The sequence below is a fragment of the Neopelma chrysocephalum genome, unplaced genomic scaffold, assembly GCF_003984885.1.
Source record: "Neopelma chrysocephalum unplaced genomic scaffold, ASM398488v2 Primary Assembly neopelma1_26, whole genome shotgun sequence".
NCBI classification, from domain to species: domain Eukaryota; kingdom Metazoa; phylum Chordata; class Aves; order Passeriformes; family Pipridae; genus Neopelma; species Neopelma chrysocephalum.
In genome coordinates this window covers 13,843,687-13,862,343 of record NW_020897695.1, presented here as the reverse complement: position 1 = coordinate 13,862,343, position 18,657 = coordinate 13,843,687, and the positions used below count along the sequence as shown (strand labels likewise).

The following is an 18,657-nucleotide window of genomic DNA, read 5'->3' as shown; positions in this document are numbered from 1 at the left end:
GGGCCACCTGCCCCCTCAACAGCAACCGCACCGGCTACGAGGAGGAGTGTGAGAGGACGTCATCCACCCAGTACTTCTGGTACCGGCAGACCCTGAACATCTCTCCATCGCTGGAGGCCAGCGGGAGCGTGCAGTGGGAGCAGGCGCTCTGCCTGACACTGGCCTGGCTGGTGGTTTACCTCTGCATCCTCCGCGGCACCGCCTCCACCGGCAAGGTGAGAAAGGGGCACAGCCCTGCCGAGCCTGGGCAGGATGTGGGGAGGGCAAACGAGTGCCCAAAGCAGTGGCCATGGCTGCTGCTACTTGGGGTCATGGCACCTCTCCCAGAGCACCGAGCTCTGCTGCCTCTACTGCCCTGTCAAGTTGCAATTCAAGCAGGATCAACCAAAACACTGAGTGATACTAAAAAAATAATCCAGAAAAGTCCTGTAAATGCAGCAAAACCACGGCCAGGCTGCTGGCTGTGAGGAAAGCTGTCTGCCACAGCAGAGCCATGTCAGGAGACGTCTATTCCTTGGTCTTTTGCAAGAAAAAAAAGACATCTACTGGGCATGATTTGCTCCCCTTTTATTCACAGCACAAGTTATGAGGAAGTGGGAAGAAAAACCCCAATGTCCTGGCTGAGCCTGCACTAAGCAGCAAGCTGAGGGCTGTAATCCCCAAATCGTCTTAGCCAAACACAGAAAGCCAAGAGACTATAAACTAAGAATAACCTCTTAAACTTGTTGCAACTAATTCCATTCAATTTTGATTCAATTTGATTCAATTCAAGTTTGATTTTGACCTTCTATGAGGTCTGCTCATAGAGCAAATGATGAAGACCTTTGCCTAATGAGTTCTTAATAGGCAGTTGCACACTGCTGTTACTCCACTAAATGATGCAGAACTGAATTTGTGAATGCTGCAAATATTTTAGACTTTTGTTTGATTTCCAGTCAAAGAGAAGACCTTGGGAACAGTAGCACAAGTCTTCATTTTTAATAAAAACTTGCTTCCCTAAAATGTAAATCTAAAGTTAGATTTGTCTGAAAATATTTCTTTAAAGATTATTACACAAGAACAAACACAATAATTGAAATTATTTATGTAAAGTAAATAAGACTGACCGTAGTGGATTAGCTTTGTCTTACGTATTCTTTAGACCAAGATGTTTCCCCTCCTTCCTCAGGTCGTCTATGTGACAGCCTCTTTGCCATACTGTGTTCTCATCATATACCTCATCAGAGGATTAACACTTCATGGAGCTGTGAACGGGCTTGTCTACATGTTCACACCAAAGGTACAGAAAACCTCTATTGAATTTTTCATGAAATCTTATTAGTTACTGAACGTGTAGGTTTTTAAAAGCTGTTGATGCTCTTCCTTATATTGAATTTTTGCAGCAGTAGTGTAGGTCAGTCAGTTGGAAACCCTGGCGATTTCCAGGATTGGGAGTGGAGTGGCAGCTGCTCTGCCATGGTGCCTATAAGCTGCTTGCTTTCTCCTGCAGAAAAAGACCTGCCCATTGGCATAGCCTATAGCATATTACTTTCAGTCATATAAGTAACCCTGCCCAAAAAAACCCCTGAACTAAAACAAGTGCACAAAGGAACCCATCCCTGTCCCCACCCATGCAGCCTGGAAGGGGCATTGCTGGGAATCCATATGTAGCTTCATGCTCTCACTCTCTGGGTCTGGCTTTGCAGCTGGAGCAGCTGACAAACCCCAAGGCGTGGATCAGCGCTGCCACGCAGATCTTCTTCTCGCTGGGCCTTGGCTTCGGCAGCCTCATTGCCTTTGCCAGCTACAACGAGCCCAGCAACAACTGTGAGAGACACGCCATCATTGTCTCACTCATCAACAGCACCACCTCCATCTTTGCCAGCATTGTGACCTTCTCCATCTACGGCTTCAAGGCGACATTTAACTATGAGAGCTGTATAAACAAGTAAGAGCCTGGTGTTCCGCTCATTTCCCACTGCAAGCCATTCTGGGGCAGGTGAGAGGGGAGGTAAATAAATAACAGCATGCAGTGCTGCCAGCACTGCCCCAAGACCAGACCCGATACTGCTCTAATAAAGCTAATGGAGCTATTTAAAGCGATGAAGCTCGAGATGAAAGGTCAGAGCGACTTGCCTTTTGACACCTGGGTGCTGCTTCCAGGCACGGGCCTTGTCAAGAGGATGTTTGCCTGGGCAAGTCACAGAGGCACTGTCCCCTGTGTTCTGGTCCTGGCACATGTCGCAGGGAGTGGGGGGGACTGATTAATAAAATGCAGCAATGCTCAGACACCCCACTATTAAGGCTAAGCCCTGTTCCAGGAGCTCAGCCTCCTTGGCTCTGATGCTCTGGAGGTGCCTAGGAGCCTGCAGGATTGTGTCCTGAGGCAGCAAGCTTGCATGAAGTCCCTGGCACAGGGCCTGCAGCAGTTACACTTTTACTCATATTTTTAGAGCTTTCAATCTATCTGCTGATCAGAGAGGAAACCAAGCTTCTAGTCCCTGCTTGTTGCCAAAAGGCTCATTAAGTTGATGGGGTGTGGACGTGAGATTGGAGGGCAAAGGGGAAGAGACGCCAGTCAGCACTGGCTGGCACCCAAAATACCTGCCTGGGAGCACAGTGTGGGTGCAGGAGCTGCTTCCTACAAAGCACAGATAAGCGCAAGATCGCCCATATCCCATTCTGGAAGTGCCATGGCTCTCACCTGGGGAGACTGGATCCCTGGGGCCAGCAGGACATCCACATGTGGGGACTGATGGAGAAGGGGATGAGGTGTCCTGGACACTGATGGAGAAGGGGATGAGGTGTTCTGGGCCTGAAAGCCATTAAATGCCTGCAATCCTTCCCAGAGTGATCCTGCTGCTGCTGAACGCTTTTGACCTGGAGGAAGGCTCTTTGACAGCGGACAACCTCAGTGAGAAGAAAGACTACCTCATGGCCACCTTCCCACAGGAATATGCCCAATTAGCGCCTCAGATTAAAAACTGCAGCTTAGAAGCTGAGCTAGACACGGTGAGTTGCCACTTTGTGCTGTCTCCTCTCCTCCCACTGAGCCCGGGCAGCCCCATGCAAGCCTGACCAGGGCTGGAGATCATTTCTACTCGTCAGGATGGGGCAAGGGGCTTGCCTGGGTGGTTAGCAGCTGAGCTGGGTGGCAGTGCAGTCTGACTGCTGGCTCTGGCTGTGGAACAGGGCAGGTCACAAAGATTTGGGGTAAATGTTTTTTTGCTACAAGTGGCACTATGCCAGTGTCCGTGCAGTTTGGATAAACTGGCAAGAATCTCATCTGCTTTTGCTGTGCACAACCACCACAGCTCGTGTACCTTGTCACGACACAGAGTCACTCTCTTATGTCCATCTTATGTCCTTTATCAAGGATAAGGAGCTGCCTGTAACTCATTTTTCTCCCCTTCTCTCTGACAGGCTGTCCAGGGGACAGGACTGGCATTTATAGTCTATTCTGAAGCGATCAAAAACATGGAGGTGCCCCAGCTGTACTCTGTGCTCTACTTCTTCATGCTGCTGATGCTGGGCATTGGCAGCATGCTGGGGAACATGGCCGCCATCCTCACACCGCTGACCGACAGCAGAGTCATTGGCGCCCGCTTCCCCAAGGAGGTGATCTCAGGTAAGCGCCCACCGTGTCACAGTGTGGGCCGCACAGTGTGTGTGTGCAAAGGCTTTGGTGTTCCACTGCCACTGAGGGGCCCCCTCTGACCTTGAGTGGAGCAGGGAATAGTAAATATGCTGCTGGAAAGGTTTGCCTGCCTTTGTGAAATCCTGCCCTGCCTTCAAAGCCCTTCCCCTCCGGAGCTCCCAAAGCACTAGCACAATTGTGGCTGTGTATTTACAGGCTTCCCCACATACCCCAACTCCTTCATAATGGTGTCTACTGACTGGTGAAACTCAAAGAGACAGTACAGGTGTAAAGATACTTGCAGTGAGCAGCTCTTTAGTCACATCACCAGTATCCCAACTGCGAAACACCTGTCTTTGGCCAAAAGTAATACGTGCTCCTGTTCAGGCATGGAAATCAGTTGTCCCATCTTAAAACCTGTTTTAGCAGGGTGCCCAGTGGCAGCACCATGTGACAAGGCTATAGCCAAGACTTCGTTGTCTTGACTGTTTCTGGAGTGACGTCCTGTGACTATGCAGGTCTGGAGAGCAGTTTAAGGACACACCAGCACAGTCACACATGCAAAGAGACAGATCTTTTCCGTAAGGGAAAAGAAATTATCCTTCTCCTCAGAGAAAGCTGCTCAGCAGAAATTCTACGCGTTTTTTAGTCACAAGGAGTATGACATTTCCCACACACAATTAGACTTCCAAGTGTAATGGCAGGGTCTCTCTTTTATCCATGCAGGTGTTGTGTGTTTCATTAACTGTGTGATTGGCCTGATCTTCACCATGGAGGCTGGAAACTACTGGTTTGACATATTCAATGACTATGCAGCCACCCTCTCTCTGCTGCTCATCGTGCTAGTAGAAACCATCGCTGTGTGTTACATCTATGGGATAAGAAGGTAAAAGCTTGAATCCTCCTTTCTTTACAGTGGGATAGCAGGGGGAGTGGCCAAGAGCCAGGACATGCCGGGCTAAGAATAAAAATACTGCCCTAGGCTGTATGTTTGTCCTATGCTATAGTATCAGCAAGGCGATGGGGGTCTCCCCTGCCCTGCAGACCCCTTCCAGGGCCTTGGTTCAGGGCTGTACAGGGGCCAGGGTGGGCTGACACCACCTCTGCTGGCAGGCAAGTGCTAATGAGCTGTACGCACCTGCTCCCTGCTCTGGTCTTCGGTCTCAAGAGCACCTTCTGCCAAAACTCTGCTCCTCCTGTGACAGTAGTTCAGCATGAGCACAACAGTGCCAGTAAGTCTGGTTTCAAAGGTGGTCACCTCACAGACTGCTGGTGTCCCAAGTCATCCCTTGTGGGCAAAAGTAAGCTTTGGCATCAGGAAAGGTTTTGAACAGCAGAGGTGTTTGTGCTTATGGCATCTAAAGGAAAAGGCTTCAGCATTTTCTTTGTTAGTCTGCCAGCAAAGTACGTGTACAGGCACCTACAAGGGTATTATGTCCTTGATGAGTTCAAAGCCTTCCAGTCAGATCCAGGTCTCCTGTGAGATTTTAGGTACAATCCCCAGTATTAGTACTTCCTCAAAGACAGCAGTGAGAACAACTCAACTACACAAAACCCAGCAGTTTCCTCCACAATACTTGAGTGTCATTGCTTTTCTCTCTTAACTGACATCAGAAACACTCTGAACTTATATTCAAGCCAGAACTTTTCTTGCTGTACCTATTTCTAGCTACTCTCTGCAGTTTGGGGTTCTCTTGGAAGTCCCACTGTCTGTTTTGATTTCACCCTCATGCTGAGTCTGGTGAGCCAGTTCTTCAGACAATACCTCTCTGCTCATTTGTGGTGAACTGTACTCCCCTTTCTCATCTGACATGGAATTCTGCAGGTGGTTTTGAAGTAACTCAGAAAAAGGTATCGATTGAACATATGCAGCTGTTCTCAAAAACATGCTTTTGGTTTTTTTTCAACACAGATTTGAGAAAGATCTTTACACCATGATTGGACGCAAGCCAAACTGGTATTGGAAAATTATATGGGCCTTTGTTAGTCCTCTGCTAATTATAAGCCTGTTTATATTTTACCTCACCGACTATATCCTCACAGGAACCTTGCAATACCAAGCGTGGGATGCCACACAGGTAAAATAGTTTTGAGGGGTTTTTGCTTTTTAAACTTTCCCTAGTTCCTGCAAGGATACAGCCTTCTTAACTAACTAAACCGTTCCACAAAACTAGAAAGCTTGCAGCTAGAGTGAGGGCCAACCCCTAAATTTGTGGAAAGGAAAAACAAGGAAAACTTGACCTAATGATGATGCCATGATTCTGTAAAATCAACTAACATCCCTCTGATTCTTAATCAATTCCTTCATACAGTAAAACATTATTAATGTTGAAGACCCAAATATCTTTCAAAAACCACTTTAAACAAAAAAAACCTACTTTCAAAGTGTATTATTTTGAACAAAATTACTGGTATTTTAAAAGAATCAAACTGCTGCTGGAATGGTTTTCATAATTTCCATATCCATTTTTCTTCATGGCCAAGAACACTTTTGTACGAATACTGAACTGTGTATTTATCACAGAGTAATTACTATTGGATAAGTAATCACTGGTTCCATAACCTTTTGTGGAAATGTTCCCATTGTGCAGAAACAAAATATGTAATTGGCCATGACACAAAAACAATTTAGGACCCATGGTGGGCCTGGTCTGTTGACTGGGTGTCAGCATGAGCCCACAGCCTCCAGGAGAGGAACACGGAGGCCTGACAGAGGTCAGGGTCCAGCCACCTCATTAAGAGACACAAATCAAGCCAAAATCTGCTCTTTCCCAAAGCTTGCAGAAATTTCCCCCAATCCTGTTGTCAGCAGCTCTGTTCTTGTTGTCAGTTTCAAGGTGGTTGGGCAAAGAACAGCACTGAGGGCAGTTGTGGGCTGGCACAGCCAGAAAGTGCTTCTCAGAAGTCTCACTTAGATCCGTGTGCATAGCTTTGCTCCTGACCCGACTCCTGGACTCTCAAAACCACAAATCCCACAGATCCAACACTGCTTCTCTCCCTTGCAGGGGCAGCTGGTGACAAAGGATTACCCAGGCTACGCCCTCGCGGTGATCGGGCTGCTGGTGGCAGCATCCACCATGTGCATACCCCTGGGGGCACTAATGACTTTTATAAGGAAGAGACTGAAGAGGGAAAGAGTTTCAACAGTTGCATGAATGCTGACAGCTGGATTTGGGAAGACCTTACCCCCGTCATCAGTGACAGGGCACTTCTGGAAGACAGCAGCAACCATTATTTGTAGCAGCTATTTATAGAGTTGAGAATGGTGGGTGCTATATTGACCAAAAAGTGCTCTTGGGAGGTTCCATGATGGTTTGGGAAAAAAAAAGCTCTTCTGTAACAAGATGAAGCTTTAAAATAGCCTATGTATGAGGGGGGAAACCAGAAGAGCAGCTCACAAAATGCTAATTAGCATAAATTAACCAGCACATCAGCCCATTACACAATGTTAGGTAATTCTTTTCCACTTTGTTGTAGCACTGCCTGTGCGGAAACATGAGCAACCAACTAAGCATGTTCCTGCACCAAAGTACCAGCAAATATCCTTTACCCATTCAAGACAGCTGCACTTAAGAGTGCACTTTATTTGAAATGACATCTGTATTTCATCAACAGAGGAAATAGTTGAAGTCTGCCAGTGAGAATGTGATAATCCCTTTCCTACATGGGAGAAATCAGTAGCATGGTATTGGGAGATAAATGTGGCCAACATGGCTTCTTTTATACTGCTGTTCAGCAAAGCAGTTTATATATATATATGCAAACATATATATGAGTTGCACAAGTTCTTTCCCCCCAAGAAGTAAGCTTCCAATTCCAGTACATAACTGTGCACTATGCTGTACTTTGTATTTTCTAGGGATGCACTTTAAGTACACTAGAAGGTATCTGTGATAAAGCTGCTTTATGAGCCCCACCCAAACAAAAGTATGCCATATAATTAGCTTTGACAAAGTTCATATCCAGGTGTTCTTTAATCATCAGATGTAACAATCCAGCAGTTCCACGGACCTGGTTAATTTCCCTATGTAAATGTTTTATAAAGAAAGCAACATGTTTAAATTGTAAGCTTCATATAATAGAAAACATTAAAATTAGATCTATGAACTTTAAAATAGTCACTCTGAAGAACATTTGAGAAACACTCATGGGATGGGGGTTCTTTATACAGTGTCTTAACTATGTAACCATTAGAAGACGGAAGTGCCTTACAAAAGAAGGATTAATTTCAAACATCGTTAAAGCACAACAACGCAAGTCTCTCGTTCTGGGGCAAAAAGCAAGAGGCAATTGTACAGCCTTCAGGGGTGTGCCAAATCTGGACAGTGACAACCAACACCAACAAGACCTGCTTAGTCTGTAACAGCCCCTGGAAACAGGACACACCTCCCTCCCCAGGCTCTGCTAACAAAGGAAAGACGACCTTTTCACATTTCAGTTTATTAAAAATGGATACCATAAACAAGACCTGTACAAAAAAATATCTGAAATTGCCCAGAATTTGGTAACAGTTGCGTGATGAGAAGTTATCGTCTTGGGCCTCCTCTTCCTCTTCCACGACCTCGGCCTCTGCCACGGCCTCTGCCACGGCCTCTTCCAGCAACTTAGCAGGTGAAAGAAAAAGGATAAATCAAGTGAGACCCAGGAATACTTTCATTTTGATTAAAACATTCTGTATCGAGCATAAACACTACACTGCTTCCATGTGATGAGACATTAAGTCAGACATTAAGTCTTTTAACGCTCAGTAAGCCTCAGGCAATATTTTCATCTTTAATACTGGGTTTTTCAGTATACAACTTCCACAGACTACTGTCTGTCCTTGGCTTCACTGCAGAAAACAAGGGGATGTAACAGCTGGCTGCTCCCAAGTGCTAGGGTAGGTCTGAGAGGGAACTAGGATTCCTCCTCTTTTTTGTTTTCATAAAATCTCATTTTCCAGAAGGGATCAGAAAAAGTGTATGCAAGACGAGTATTTTGTTACTATACAGTACAGAGGATAAGATTTTTTTTTTTTTTGGCCACAGCTCTCATTGTGGTTTATTAAATACTCTGCTTAGGGGAAATGAGAGTTTTAACATGGTGTGATTTCCAAGCTCACCATTCTCAGGCACCATGTGGAAGGGCAGCATTTTGAAGGGATCCCACCACCAAACAGCTATTTTCAGTGATACCTCTGCCAATTTCAAACGTGACTCTGAGGCCAAGGTCTTGGCTGTGTACCCCCAGTTTTAATTACTGTTATTTAATGGTAAAGGGAAGACAAAAGTACAGGGTAATTCAGGCTGCAACTGCTGAAGGTTGCATGATCCATACAGTGATAACGTGCCATTGCACCCGTTTCTCCTAAAGAAACGTGACTTGACCCACCCAGTTGCTAGGCCACCCTACAAACTTAAGAAATTACGGGTTCATTTCAATCATGTTTATGAGTGCAGGGCTCACAAAGATACTAAAAACTCTGCAGAAATGGGTGGCTCAGTAAGAGACACACACTAACACCCCTTCACAGAGCAGGCTGTGGATTATTCTGGCATGTAGGTCACAAATGCAGCAAAGACAGAAAGAGCAGAGGCACAGGGCAAATTTCACAGAAGCAAGGTGTCATTTTTTTGCTGATAATAGACTGACTCTGTAATTTCCACGGAAGTGTCAACACCTGACTAAATGATGGCAGCAGCTATGTGCATCACTAGAGAGCTGCATTTGCTAAGCGCCAGCACACCTGGACCCAAAGCACATGTGCCACATACAAGCACAGCCAGCATCCTGCCTTCCACTGACAATTCCACTTGCCAAGGACAGACCATGGGCTTTACACTCCTGAAGCTGAAGAGCGATTACGGATTAAGGCAGCACAACACAGCTGCAGTCAGAGTGCTTCTGCACGCTGTGGATGCAGCGAGCATCAAACGGAGGTAACTGGGGCTATCACAGCTGCTTCCCTCAAAGAACCAAACACTCTGGGGTTCAGGAAAAAAAGCAATCCAATCACACTCATTTCTCCATGTAGTCAGATTGTTTTTAATGGACGTGAGAGGAGCAAAATCCCCTTGGGGTTTTATCCGTATTCTCTATAGAGACAACAGCTACAGCGCTTGCACTTGGTGATGCACCCAAGGGCTCCTCACACCACATCAGAAACGTGAGCACACTAATGCATAACACACTGCAGATCCACATACTTACACACTAATTGCAGGAGAAAGGGTACAGCACTACTTTAGAGCACAATTAGCTTTCACTCACAGCTTGCTATTTTAAAAATACACAGACTAACTGCTGGGCAAAATATATACTGCTACAGATATTCTGGGGTTTACTGGATATTGATCTTTAATAGTCTGGATTAAAACTGAATTACTCTCTATAACGTTTGGCTTCTAAGGAAAAGATTTTTGTTCAACAGTTTTTTGAGAAAAAAGTTCCAGGAAGAGCAGAGTGGAACACTCCTGGGAACCAAAGCTAGAGATGTGCTCATTGGAATATACAGCCTAGACTCCCTCAGGTTCTCAGGTCTCTCAAATCCAGTTCTCAGAGATACCATTTTTATCCACCATCAAATTTCAGTTGAACCATTCAGTACTGTTTGAGATACCGTCCTGTACTTTCTTATTAGTCTATGTGAAGCTCCCCATACAAACTGGGGAAACCCAGCAGACACTCAGAAAAGTGTAAATCTCTGTTGCCAACTCTGAGACTGAGATAGGTGAAGATTTACTCAAGCTGCAAAACATTTACATTTTTAAAACCAGATGCATGAAAAGCCATACGCATAATTTCATGTGAATGAACGCTCTGCAGATGTCAAGAAGGTGGGAAAGGCAGATTAAACCAGTGTAGTATCAAACCCTCAAAGAGGAAGGAATTAGACACCAAATGCAGACATTAAGACACTCAAATCAGATGTCTTCAGATTCAGAGGACTAAACTGCATACAAAGGCAGAACAAACACAGGAAAGCACAAACTAACCTGCTTCTCTTTTCTTGGATTTGACTTTTGGTTCAACATCCACTAGCAAAGTATCCAGAGGCAAACTGTCCGGCAGAATGAAGTAGCGGATATTATTCCCTCGAATACTCAGCGTCTCCAGCTGTACAGGTTCTCTGTTCTTCAGTGTCATTTTCACTGCTTTGAGATGTGTATTCATGCTGACATCCACTCCTGAAACAACACAAGCCTGATTTCAGGGATGAGGTCTCTTGTTGCCTATTTTTAAGAATGCACATGCTTCAAGATCTAGCCTGATCATTAATACCTGCTTCTGCCACTCATTAAATAATTCACCCTCTAATGGAATGAAACTACGTGTCTTTTTCTCTCTTAAATTATGCCCAATAAGATATCAATGGGTGCCTTTAACATGTTATTGCTAGAGAGCTTTATCTAGGTCCTGGCAATAGCCAGGTAGCCAGTGGCTAAACATCTAGTAGCCAATGATTAAATCAGTTCTGAAAAACAAATAAACTGCTGTTTATTACAGAAGTCTAATACTGTCCTTACTACTTTAAATACAAGTAAAACCTCTGAGGTTTTTCTGTAAGCCTTAGGAAAATCCAACCACCAAAGCAGCATTTATTTTCTGATAAAATACATCCAATACCAGAGTGGTATCTACTACGAAAGTACACAAAATACCCTCCTGTAAGGAACAACCATTGTGCTCACACACTCTGAGAACAGCCAGTATGTAAGAATTGTATGGAATCAGTACTGTGCCCACTATGCTGTGCTATGCGTAATCCCAAAACGGAAACTATCTCAGTTAGATGCATGTATTAAATAACAGTCATGAGAAGCAATTAAAAAGTTTTTATTTTGCATATGACGAGCTCTCCATGGGATTTGATCTCCAGCTACAAAGATGAAAACAAGAGTAACTTTTTCAAATCAAAACAGAGACAAAAGATTGACACTGCTGTTTACAAACACCTGCTAATTCAGCGACAAGGCACCCACAGGAGCAAAATTTTAATGTGTTCAAACTTCTGTACAAACAACCCTTTGTGATAAAAATAAACTGTAAAATGTGTTACCAAGGTAAGTAACACAAGTGACCATCAGCCCAGAACCAGAAGAACCACTGTGCTGTGCTTATTCCATGTACTTCCTCCGTCCTCATCCTCCTCCTTCTGGATTTTACAGAGCTCTGGCTCCTCCGCTCCACCTGACCCAGACCCTTGGTTCATGTAAGGTGTATTATATGAAACCTGCCTCTTTGGCAACCCAGCTCTGGCCAACCCCCCGAAGAGATTGCACAATCCAACAGCACAGCAATTATGAACACAGTTCACCGACCACTGTAAAGGGAAGACTGCAGTTTGAGAAATATGGACTGCATTCCAAGTTTTTGCAGGTTCTTAGCAGTAAATGAGAGAAGCTTTGCTCAACAATTAAGCCTGAAAGAGCAGTGAGGTCAGGAGACCAGCAGTGTGTTTGCTTCCCACCTGGCTGGGTTCAACAAAGCATGCTGCAATCGGGTACCAGGGTGGTGCACTCGCCTCTAATCAAAGCTGACGGACCTGGCTGCAAAATAATGCCTGTTTTGAACTCTGACAAATCTCCACAGATTGCTACTGGCCAAAAAAGCACCTAAGCAATCCTCTGGAATAAAATTCAAACTTGACGGAGTTGTACTTTTTTTTAAAGAGTGTCTCAGCAGAAGAGCTTTTAAAAGTTGCCTGAGGTGAGTGTAGGAAAGGAGATAAAGCACCTTCCTCAGCTCACCTGTGAGGGTTTGCCTTGTTAAACACAATCTGCACCACCCACATACCTGATGTCTCTGAAGTAAAGCTCACAGGAACACCCTCAGAACAATGTCCCTCACTGAGATTATTAAAGCAAACAAAATAGTTTGCACATTTTTTAATACATGAGAACCATATACTAAACCATAAGGACTTTCCCTACAACTTTCAGTTCAGTGAAACGAAGAAGCATCTGCTAAACAATAACACCCACAAACTAACATGACAGACCCCTGGCAGCAGCAGGGGGGCATACTCTCATTGACAGGATTCCTTTTTGCCCTGAATTCCACATCCAGCTTCACATTTTCAAACCCACAATCTTATTAAATCAATGCAAATATATGCAAATATGTACTTGCATCTAAGTTCACCTTAAACAGAGTAAAAACATGTTCAACAGAAATAATTATGTTTTTGATTAGAACTGCCTATGTACAAAATGTAACCAACGTGAAGACCACATCAGCACTTAACCTTTGGCATTTATCTGTGCTACCATTGAAAAAATAAGTCCCTCTTCAGGTGATTCAGCTGCAACATTTTTATTGAAGTGAAATTCTGAGGCACCGAAACATCTTACAGAAGTTTAGCTGCATACCCACTACCTGTTTGATACAGCAGTAAAACCACTTCATCCACATTACCACTGGAACAGTTTTCCCAGAGAAGCTGTGATGTCCCATCCTTGGCAGTGTTCAAGATCAGGCTGGATGGGGCTCTGAGCAACCTGGTCTAGCGGGAAGTGTCTCTGTCCATGGCACTGGGGTTGGAACTAGATGATCGTTAAGGTCCCTTCCAACCCAAACCATTTCATGATTCTGTGATCATGCTGCTAAAATTCTAAGAGACTACAACACGCTTGCACTGGCTTTGTGATGGTTTGGGAAAGTTTACTTCCTTCCCCCTGAGCCTGTTTGGAGGCAAAGCCCAGTCAGGCTCAGAGGCTCCCAGTGCTACAATGAATTTACAGCCTCCCAGCAGCACCTTAAAAACAGAGAAAGATAATCACAAAATATACTCTGGCTAACCACGGGTGAACTCACCCACTAATACAGATCAAAGACAATCTGTGATCCATTGAAATTACCCAGTATTTTCATGGTTGCCTACGGAATGCTGGCTGGTCACAGCTCCTGACTCTTCCCAGCAACTTCCGACAATATCCAGACACAAACACAAACGCACCTCGCGCTTCCACACAGATACGTGAATTCAAAAGCTTTTATTCCAGCGCGGGTCCCCGCAAGAGGGAGCACAGGACAAAAAAAAGCTCAATCCGAGCCGTGGCTGCCAATTGTTTGCCGAAAGGCGACTGGGAACACTTCGCTACAGCCTCCTATCCTGCCGTACCTGTGATCGTTCCATGCACCTGCGTCCCATTCTTCAGCTCGATGGTCACAGTCTCATGGCTCAGCTTCATCAGAAACCTGCGAATTGAAAAAGCGTTCAAAAAAACCCAAACCCATCACTCCCACACAAAGCCGTACGTGTTTAACAGCCTGCACACCAAGCACCCGCTCATCCCGAGCTCTCAGAGACGGCGCCCGCGGATTCTGCTGGGAATGTTTCAGTGACAAACCCTACGTCCCGCCCAGCCACGGGAAGCTGGGACACTCCCGGACCCAGCGCCTATTTCCCGGCGAAACAGCCATTATTACACAAAGAAGGAACCATTTTATAGCTTATCAGCATGCCGGCAAGGCAACGCTATCCCCATCGGGGGGAGAGGATTCCCCCCAAAACCGGGGGGCTTTGCTGAGAGACCCGCGCAGGCCCCGGGGCGGGAGCGCGGCCCGGCAGAGCGGGGCCCCGCCGCCAGCAGCCCCCGCAGGGCCCATCCCGGGGCCGTTCCCGTCCCCGCAGTGCGGGGGGGGCCGCGGTGGGGCCGCAGAGCGCGGGCTCGCCTGGGGCCGCCGGCGCGGGCGGGCGCGGTCAATCCGCCTCCATCGGCCCCCATCCGAGCCCACCCGCTCACCTGACGAGCTTCATGTCGGCGGGCGGCGCCGGGCGGAGCGGCGGGCGGGAGCCCCGGGCAGAGCAGAGCCCCGGGCAGAGCGGAGCCCAGGGAGCTCTCGGTAGAGTCGGGATGGGCCGCGCGCGCCAGGAAGGGCCGCTCTCTTCGGCGATCGGGAGGCGCGGGGACAGCGCCCCCCTGCGGCGTGGAGGAATCACAGACTCACAGAGCGCGGGAGGTTGGAAAGGAGCACTGAGAGCCGTCTGGTCCAACCTCTCTGCTCAAGCAGGGTCGTCCTAGAGTCCAGGACACAGGATTGAGTCCAGACGGTTCTTAAATACCTCCAGTGAGGGAGATCCACAACCTCTCTGGGCAACCTGTTCCAGTGCACAAACACTCCCACAGAAAGAAGTTGTTCCACATATTCAAGTGGAACTTCCTGTGTATAAGTTTCTACCTGTTGCCTCTTGTCCTATTGCTTGGCACCACCGAGCAGAGCCTGGCTTCATCCTCTTGGCATCCTCCCTTCAGACGTTTACAGACCCTGATGAGATCCCCTCTCAGTTCTCTTTTCTGAGGCTGAACAGGCCCAGCTTCCTCAGCCTTTCCTCATGACAGATGCTCCAGTCCCCCAGTCATCCTTGTAGCCCTACACTGAACCCACTCCAGGAGCTCCACGCCTCTATTGTACTGAGGAGCCCAGAACTGGACACAGCACTCCAGATGCAGCCTCTCACCAGGGCTGAGTACAGGGGGAGGATTTCCTCCTTTGATCTACTGGCACTGGGAGATGGAAGAAGGGGGGAGATGGATGGAAGAAGGAGAATGAGTACTGTGCTCAGTCTGTGAAAACCAGGCTTTTCATTAAGGTTTCACAGCTATAGTTGCCTTACTTAATTAAAATATATTTTTAGGGGAAAAAAAAGTACTTAATTTTAAACCTTTGAACTTAAAAAAAAAATTTCCCAAACCAAACCCAACCCAAGGCCAAGTACCTGTAAGGAACTAGTTTATTAAAAAAAAAAAAATTACAGCTTCAGGATCCAAAGTTGTAATAGCAATAATTTTGTGTGTGTGTGAATCTATTCACCTAGTGAGAGTAAAAGAGAGAAGATAGCTTGAATTTTCACCCCAAGCACCTCTTGCTCTGGTCAATAAAACTCTCTGAAGTGCCCTGGTGAGGGAAGAGGCAAAGAGCCATTGGCACTGAGGAGAAGTGATACCTGGGATGCAGCACTGGAGAACTCCAACCACAGTAGCTCTCAGACTGAGATCCAGACACAGCAGTGAAGACTGGAACATGACACTAGTGAAAACTGACTTTGAGCACAGTGTCAGATCATCAATATTTAAGCACAGCAGACCACGATCACCACTTGCTCGTGAGCAGACACAAAACCGAAGCATCCTTTGAGTGAGAAACATTTTCTAAGGAGCAACTTGGGAACAGTCTACTCCAACACACAAAATGTAACAGAGACAGTACATCTAGAAAAAGTTGAACATTTTATTGTCATTAAGGAGTACACCATTTGTGATTTAGAAATACAGACTCTTTGCAAAGCACTGAAATACAGATGCCTTCCAACTTCTAAAACCTACATTATTTTATGTCTTACAAGCCTTTTATATTAGCAATTCAAGTTTGGTCTTTGCTGCAACAACTTCTTCATCAAAGATGCAACAACTTAGTTCTAGACTGCAAGACAACCGAGCCAAGTTTCAAACTCTACCTGCCAATGAGCCATCAGAACCATTACTTTCAAATTTTGAGTCTATGGTGTTCTTGTACTTCGTGCCTATGAGGGAGTTCACCTTTAAAAATTTTAAGTTACAGGATTTTCCAGTTAACCACCAACTGGTATTTCCATTACAGCATCTAGAAGCAAACAGGTACTTTGCAAGACTAGTGCTCATGAACAGGTTATGTTTTCACAAAACCCAGAGAGGCCTCCAGAAACATTCAAGGTTAAATGAACAGTTGCAAAAAAAAAACAAACAATAAACCCTGTACATATTTTCAGTCATAACACAAGGGAACACTGGAGTATCAGTGTTTTGTGTTCTAGCTTCAATAGTGACAACTGTGCTAGTTCTAGTAGTATTCTACATGTTTCTCCCTTCCCCCCATTTAAATTTTATACTCGCAATCTGAATATACAGCTGTACTTACAGGAAATATTAAACAATGCACAGCGCCTTAAGCAAGTTCCATGTCAGGTTTTGAACAAACCATATAAAATTAAGTGACAAAATAGCTTAAAATTGGTCCTTATTTTTATACAGCTTGGAAGCACTAAATTTAAAGACATATTAACCAGCATGAATTAGTCAGCAGCTTTTTTTTTCCTCCTTTTTTTTTTTTTAAAGTGTGTGTTACAGTATCATGCATGAAAAGCAAGCTGCTCCTCCCAAGTGCAAACTTGGAGTTTAGACTGAACGTTTCTCCTCAGGTTATTCCTTCTTTGATAAATTATTTCAATATAACCAAGGATAGAAGCAGCTGAGTAGCAAAACAATATGAAGTTCACCTTTTATGTTGTAACCCATTCTTAAAAGTAATGGAATACTTTGGAACTTTAGCATAAGGAAGGTTCAATAAACACTGCAAAGGACTTTTACATTCTTTGATTCTGTTTACATCTTTAGAAAGAAAATTCTATATTTTAACTTGCTAACTACTGAATTTTCATATGGAGACTGTAGTATTGAAACAGTGCAAGACATTTGCAACTTCAGGAACATCCAATTACACTGCCCTTTCACCCAACAATGATTAGCAGAATATTGCATCAGTTCTAGATAAACAAGACAGGACAAAAACCTCACTTTAGAATAGCATTAGAATTCAAAAAACCTTTTGTATTTAGTGAAAAGAATCCACACACAAATATGCACGAAGGACTCCTTAACATGGACTCTACCACAACAAATGTAATCCAGCTGTAAGTCTGGACCTAGACTTTTCATTGGTACAAAGCCATATTTGTTCAGAGACCACTATCAGATGCTCCATTATTAATGCTTCAACATTTGGGTACTTTGACACATGAACAGCATCAGAGCTCTCTCCTGTCAAGATCAGAAAAAGCAGCTGAAACAGCCCAGATGGACCATAAACTTAAGCAGTCCACTTAAGCTTTAAGATGTTCCAGACACCAAAAAGCTGACTTTTGTCTTTGCTTTACCCCAGTAAGAGTGGAGCCCTGTCCACTAATGCAATATTCCAAAGACCATTGCAACTAAGACTGTCAAGTCAGGTCTCAGTTGAAAGCTACCACCACCACAGGACATGGTTTCCTTACCCCCACCCCCCCAATGCCAAGGAAAAATGTCCAACAGAGCACTACTTGGTGTGGAAAGCAGGTCAGTAGAGACTCCAAGTGTGGCCTGAAGAATCCTCAGTACTAAGCCGCTTTCCACACACACAAATTCAGTCCATCTTCTCTTTCTGGACCAGCTTGGGTGCATCTACAAAATCCTTGCCATTATAAAGGATGATAGCAAAAGTTCCAAAGCTTGCACTTCCCCAGAAAAGCACATAGGCCAATGTCTCAGTCCATGTATCACCTGTGAAGAAGAGTGAGATAAACCTTTTAGTTCATTATTTCCAGAGTTTTACTTCAGTCCAAAAGCAAAATATTTCAAAGCCTTTGTCAGAGATCTGTTGTCAAATGAAGTCAGAAGTTTTTCACAGGTCTTTTTCTATTTCCTTACCTAGGAAAAAATTGTGTTTGCCACACAGTTCTTGGAACACATCGAGCAGACATCTAAGGAAGTCAGTCAAGAACTCTACTGACACTAATGTTGGAAAATTCAAGGAAAAAGCAGAAGGCAAAAACCTTCACCAATCCTAACACAGATTTAGATTAAGGGAGCATCCACCAGAACAGGCTTATGCCTATATCTGACTGCTTTGAACTGTACTTCTGCCCAAAATTACACAGGTATTCCTTTGGGGATTCATTCAGCCTACAATAAAGCTAGATGTCTACTCAGGTGCAACTAAATTTGGGGACAACTAACTGTCCCTTAAGTGACTTCTACACGAGTTTTAACATTGCTTTATATAGCACCTCATTTTTTTTCCACACTACTGATTTAGTGCTAATCCTCAAACACTTTTTAGAATGATTGAGAAGCAGAATCACAGAATCTTCTGAGTTGGAAGGGACCCACAAGGATCGAGTCCAATTTTTAAGTGAATGGTCCATACAGGGATCAAACCCACAACCTTGGTGTCATTAGCACAATGCTCTGAACAACTGAGCTAATCTCAGGGTCAGCAATTTTATACTCAATAGTTACTGGTAACCATTTACATGAAGCTCACAC

General features: G+C 44.9%; 3 protein-coding genes across 5 annotated transcripts in view; 1 reads left to right on the top strand and 2 right to left on the bottom strand.

Annotated features, from left to right (window-relative positions):
• The window catches only part of SLC6A20 (solute carrier family 6 member 20), an 18,837-nt gene extending 11,106 nt beyond the window's left edge, over positions 1 to 7,731 (top strand). For 2 of the 3 annotated variants that reach the window (XM_027675625.1, XM_027675624.1), the window contains exons 5-12: positions 1 to 215; positions 1,169 to 1,279; positions 1,686 to 1,927; positions 2,829 to 2,991; positions 3,403 to 3,607; positions 4,343 to 4,502; positions 5,529 to 5,694; positions 6,622 to 6,771. The exon at positions 1 to 215 is cut by the window's left edge and continues 26 nt beyond it. In XM_027675625.1, coding sequence (XP_027531426.1) covers positions 1 to 215; positions 1,169 to 1,279; positions 1,686 to 1,927; positions 2,829 to 2,991; positions 3,403 to 3,607; positions 4,343 to 4,502; positions 5,529 to 5,694; positions 6,622 to 6,771 — 1,412 coding nt within the window. Of the gene's footprint in view, positions 216 to 1,168; positions 1,280 to 1,685; positions 1,928 to 2,828; positions 2,992 to 3,402; positions 3,608 to 4,342; positions 4,503 to 5,528; positions 5,695 to 6,621 lie in introns of all 3 variants that reach the window. The other variant, XM_027675623.1, reaches the window with a different exon arrangement.
• On the bottom strand, positions 7,572 to 14,480 carry SNRPD1 (small nuclear ribonucleoprotein D1 polypeptide). Its single transcript, XM_027675644.1, has 4 exons — positions 14,344 to 14,480; positions 13,719 to 13,795; positions 10,591 to 10,782; positions 7,572 to 8,219 (listed from the first exon to the last, which is right to left on the bottom strand). Exons 1-4 carry the CDS (start codon positions 14,355 to 14,357, stop codon positions 8,143 to 8,145), a joined length of 360 nt encoding a protein of 119 aa, XP_027531445.1. The 5' UTR covers positions 14,358 to 14,480; the 3' UTR covers positions 7,572 to 8,142.
• Positions 14,481 to 15,809: 1,329 nt separating this feature from the next.
• The window catches only part of SACM1L (SAC1 like phosphatidylinositide phosphatase), a 31,263-nt gene continuing 28,415 nt past the window's right edge, over positions 15,810 to 18,657 (bottom strand). Inside the window, exon 20 of the mRNA XM_027675627.1 lies at positions 15,810 to 17,892. Coding sequence (XP_027531428.1) covers positions 17,756 to 17,892 — 137 coding nt within the window. The 3' untranslated portion in view covers positions 15,810 to 17,755. The remainder of the gene's footprint in view (positions 17,893 to 18,657) is intronic.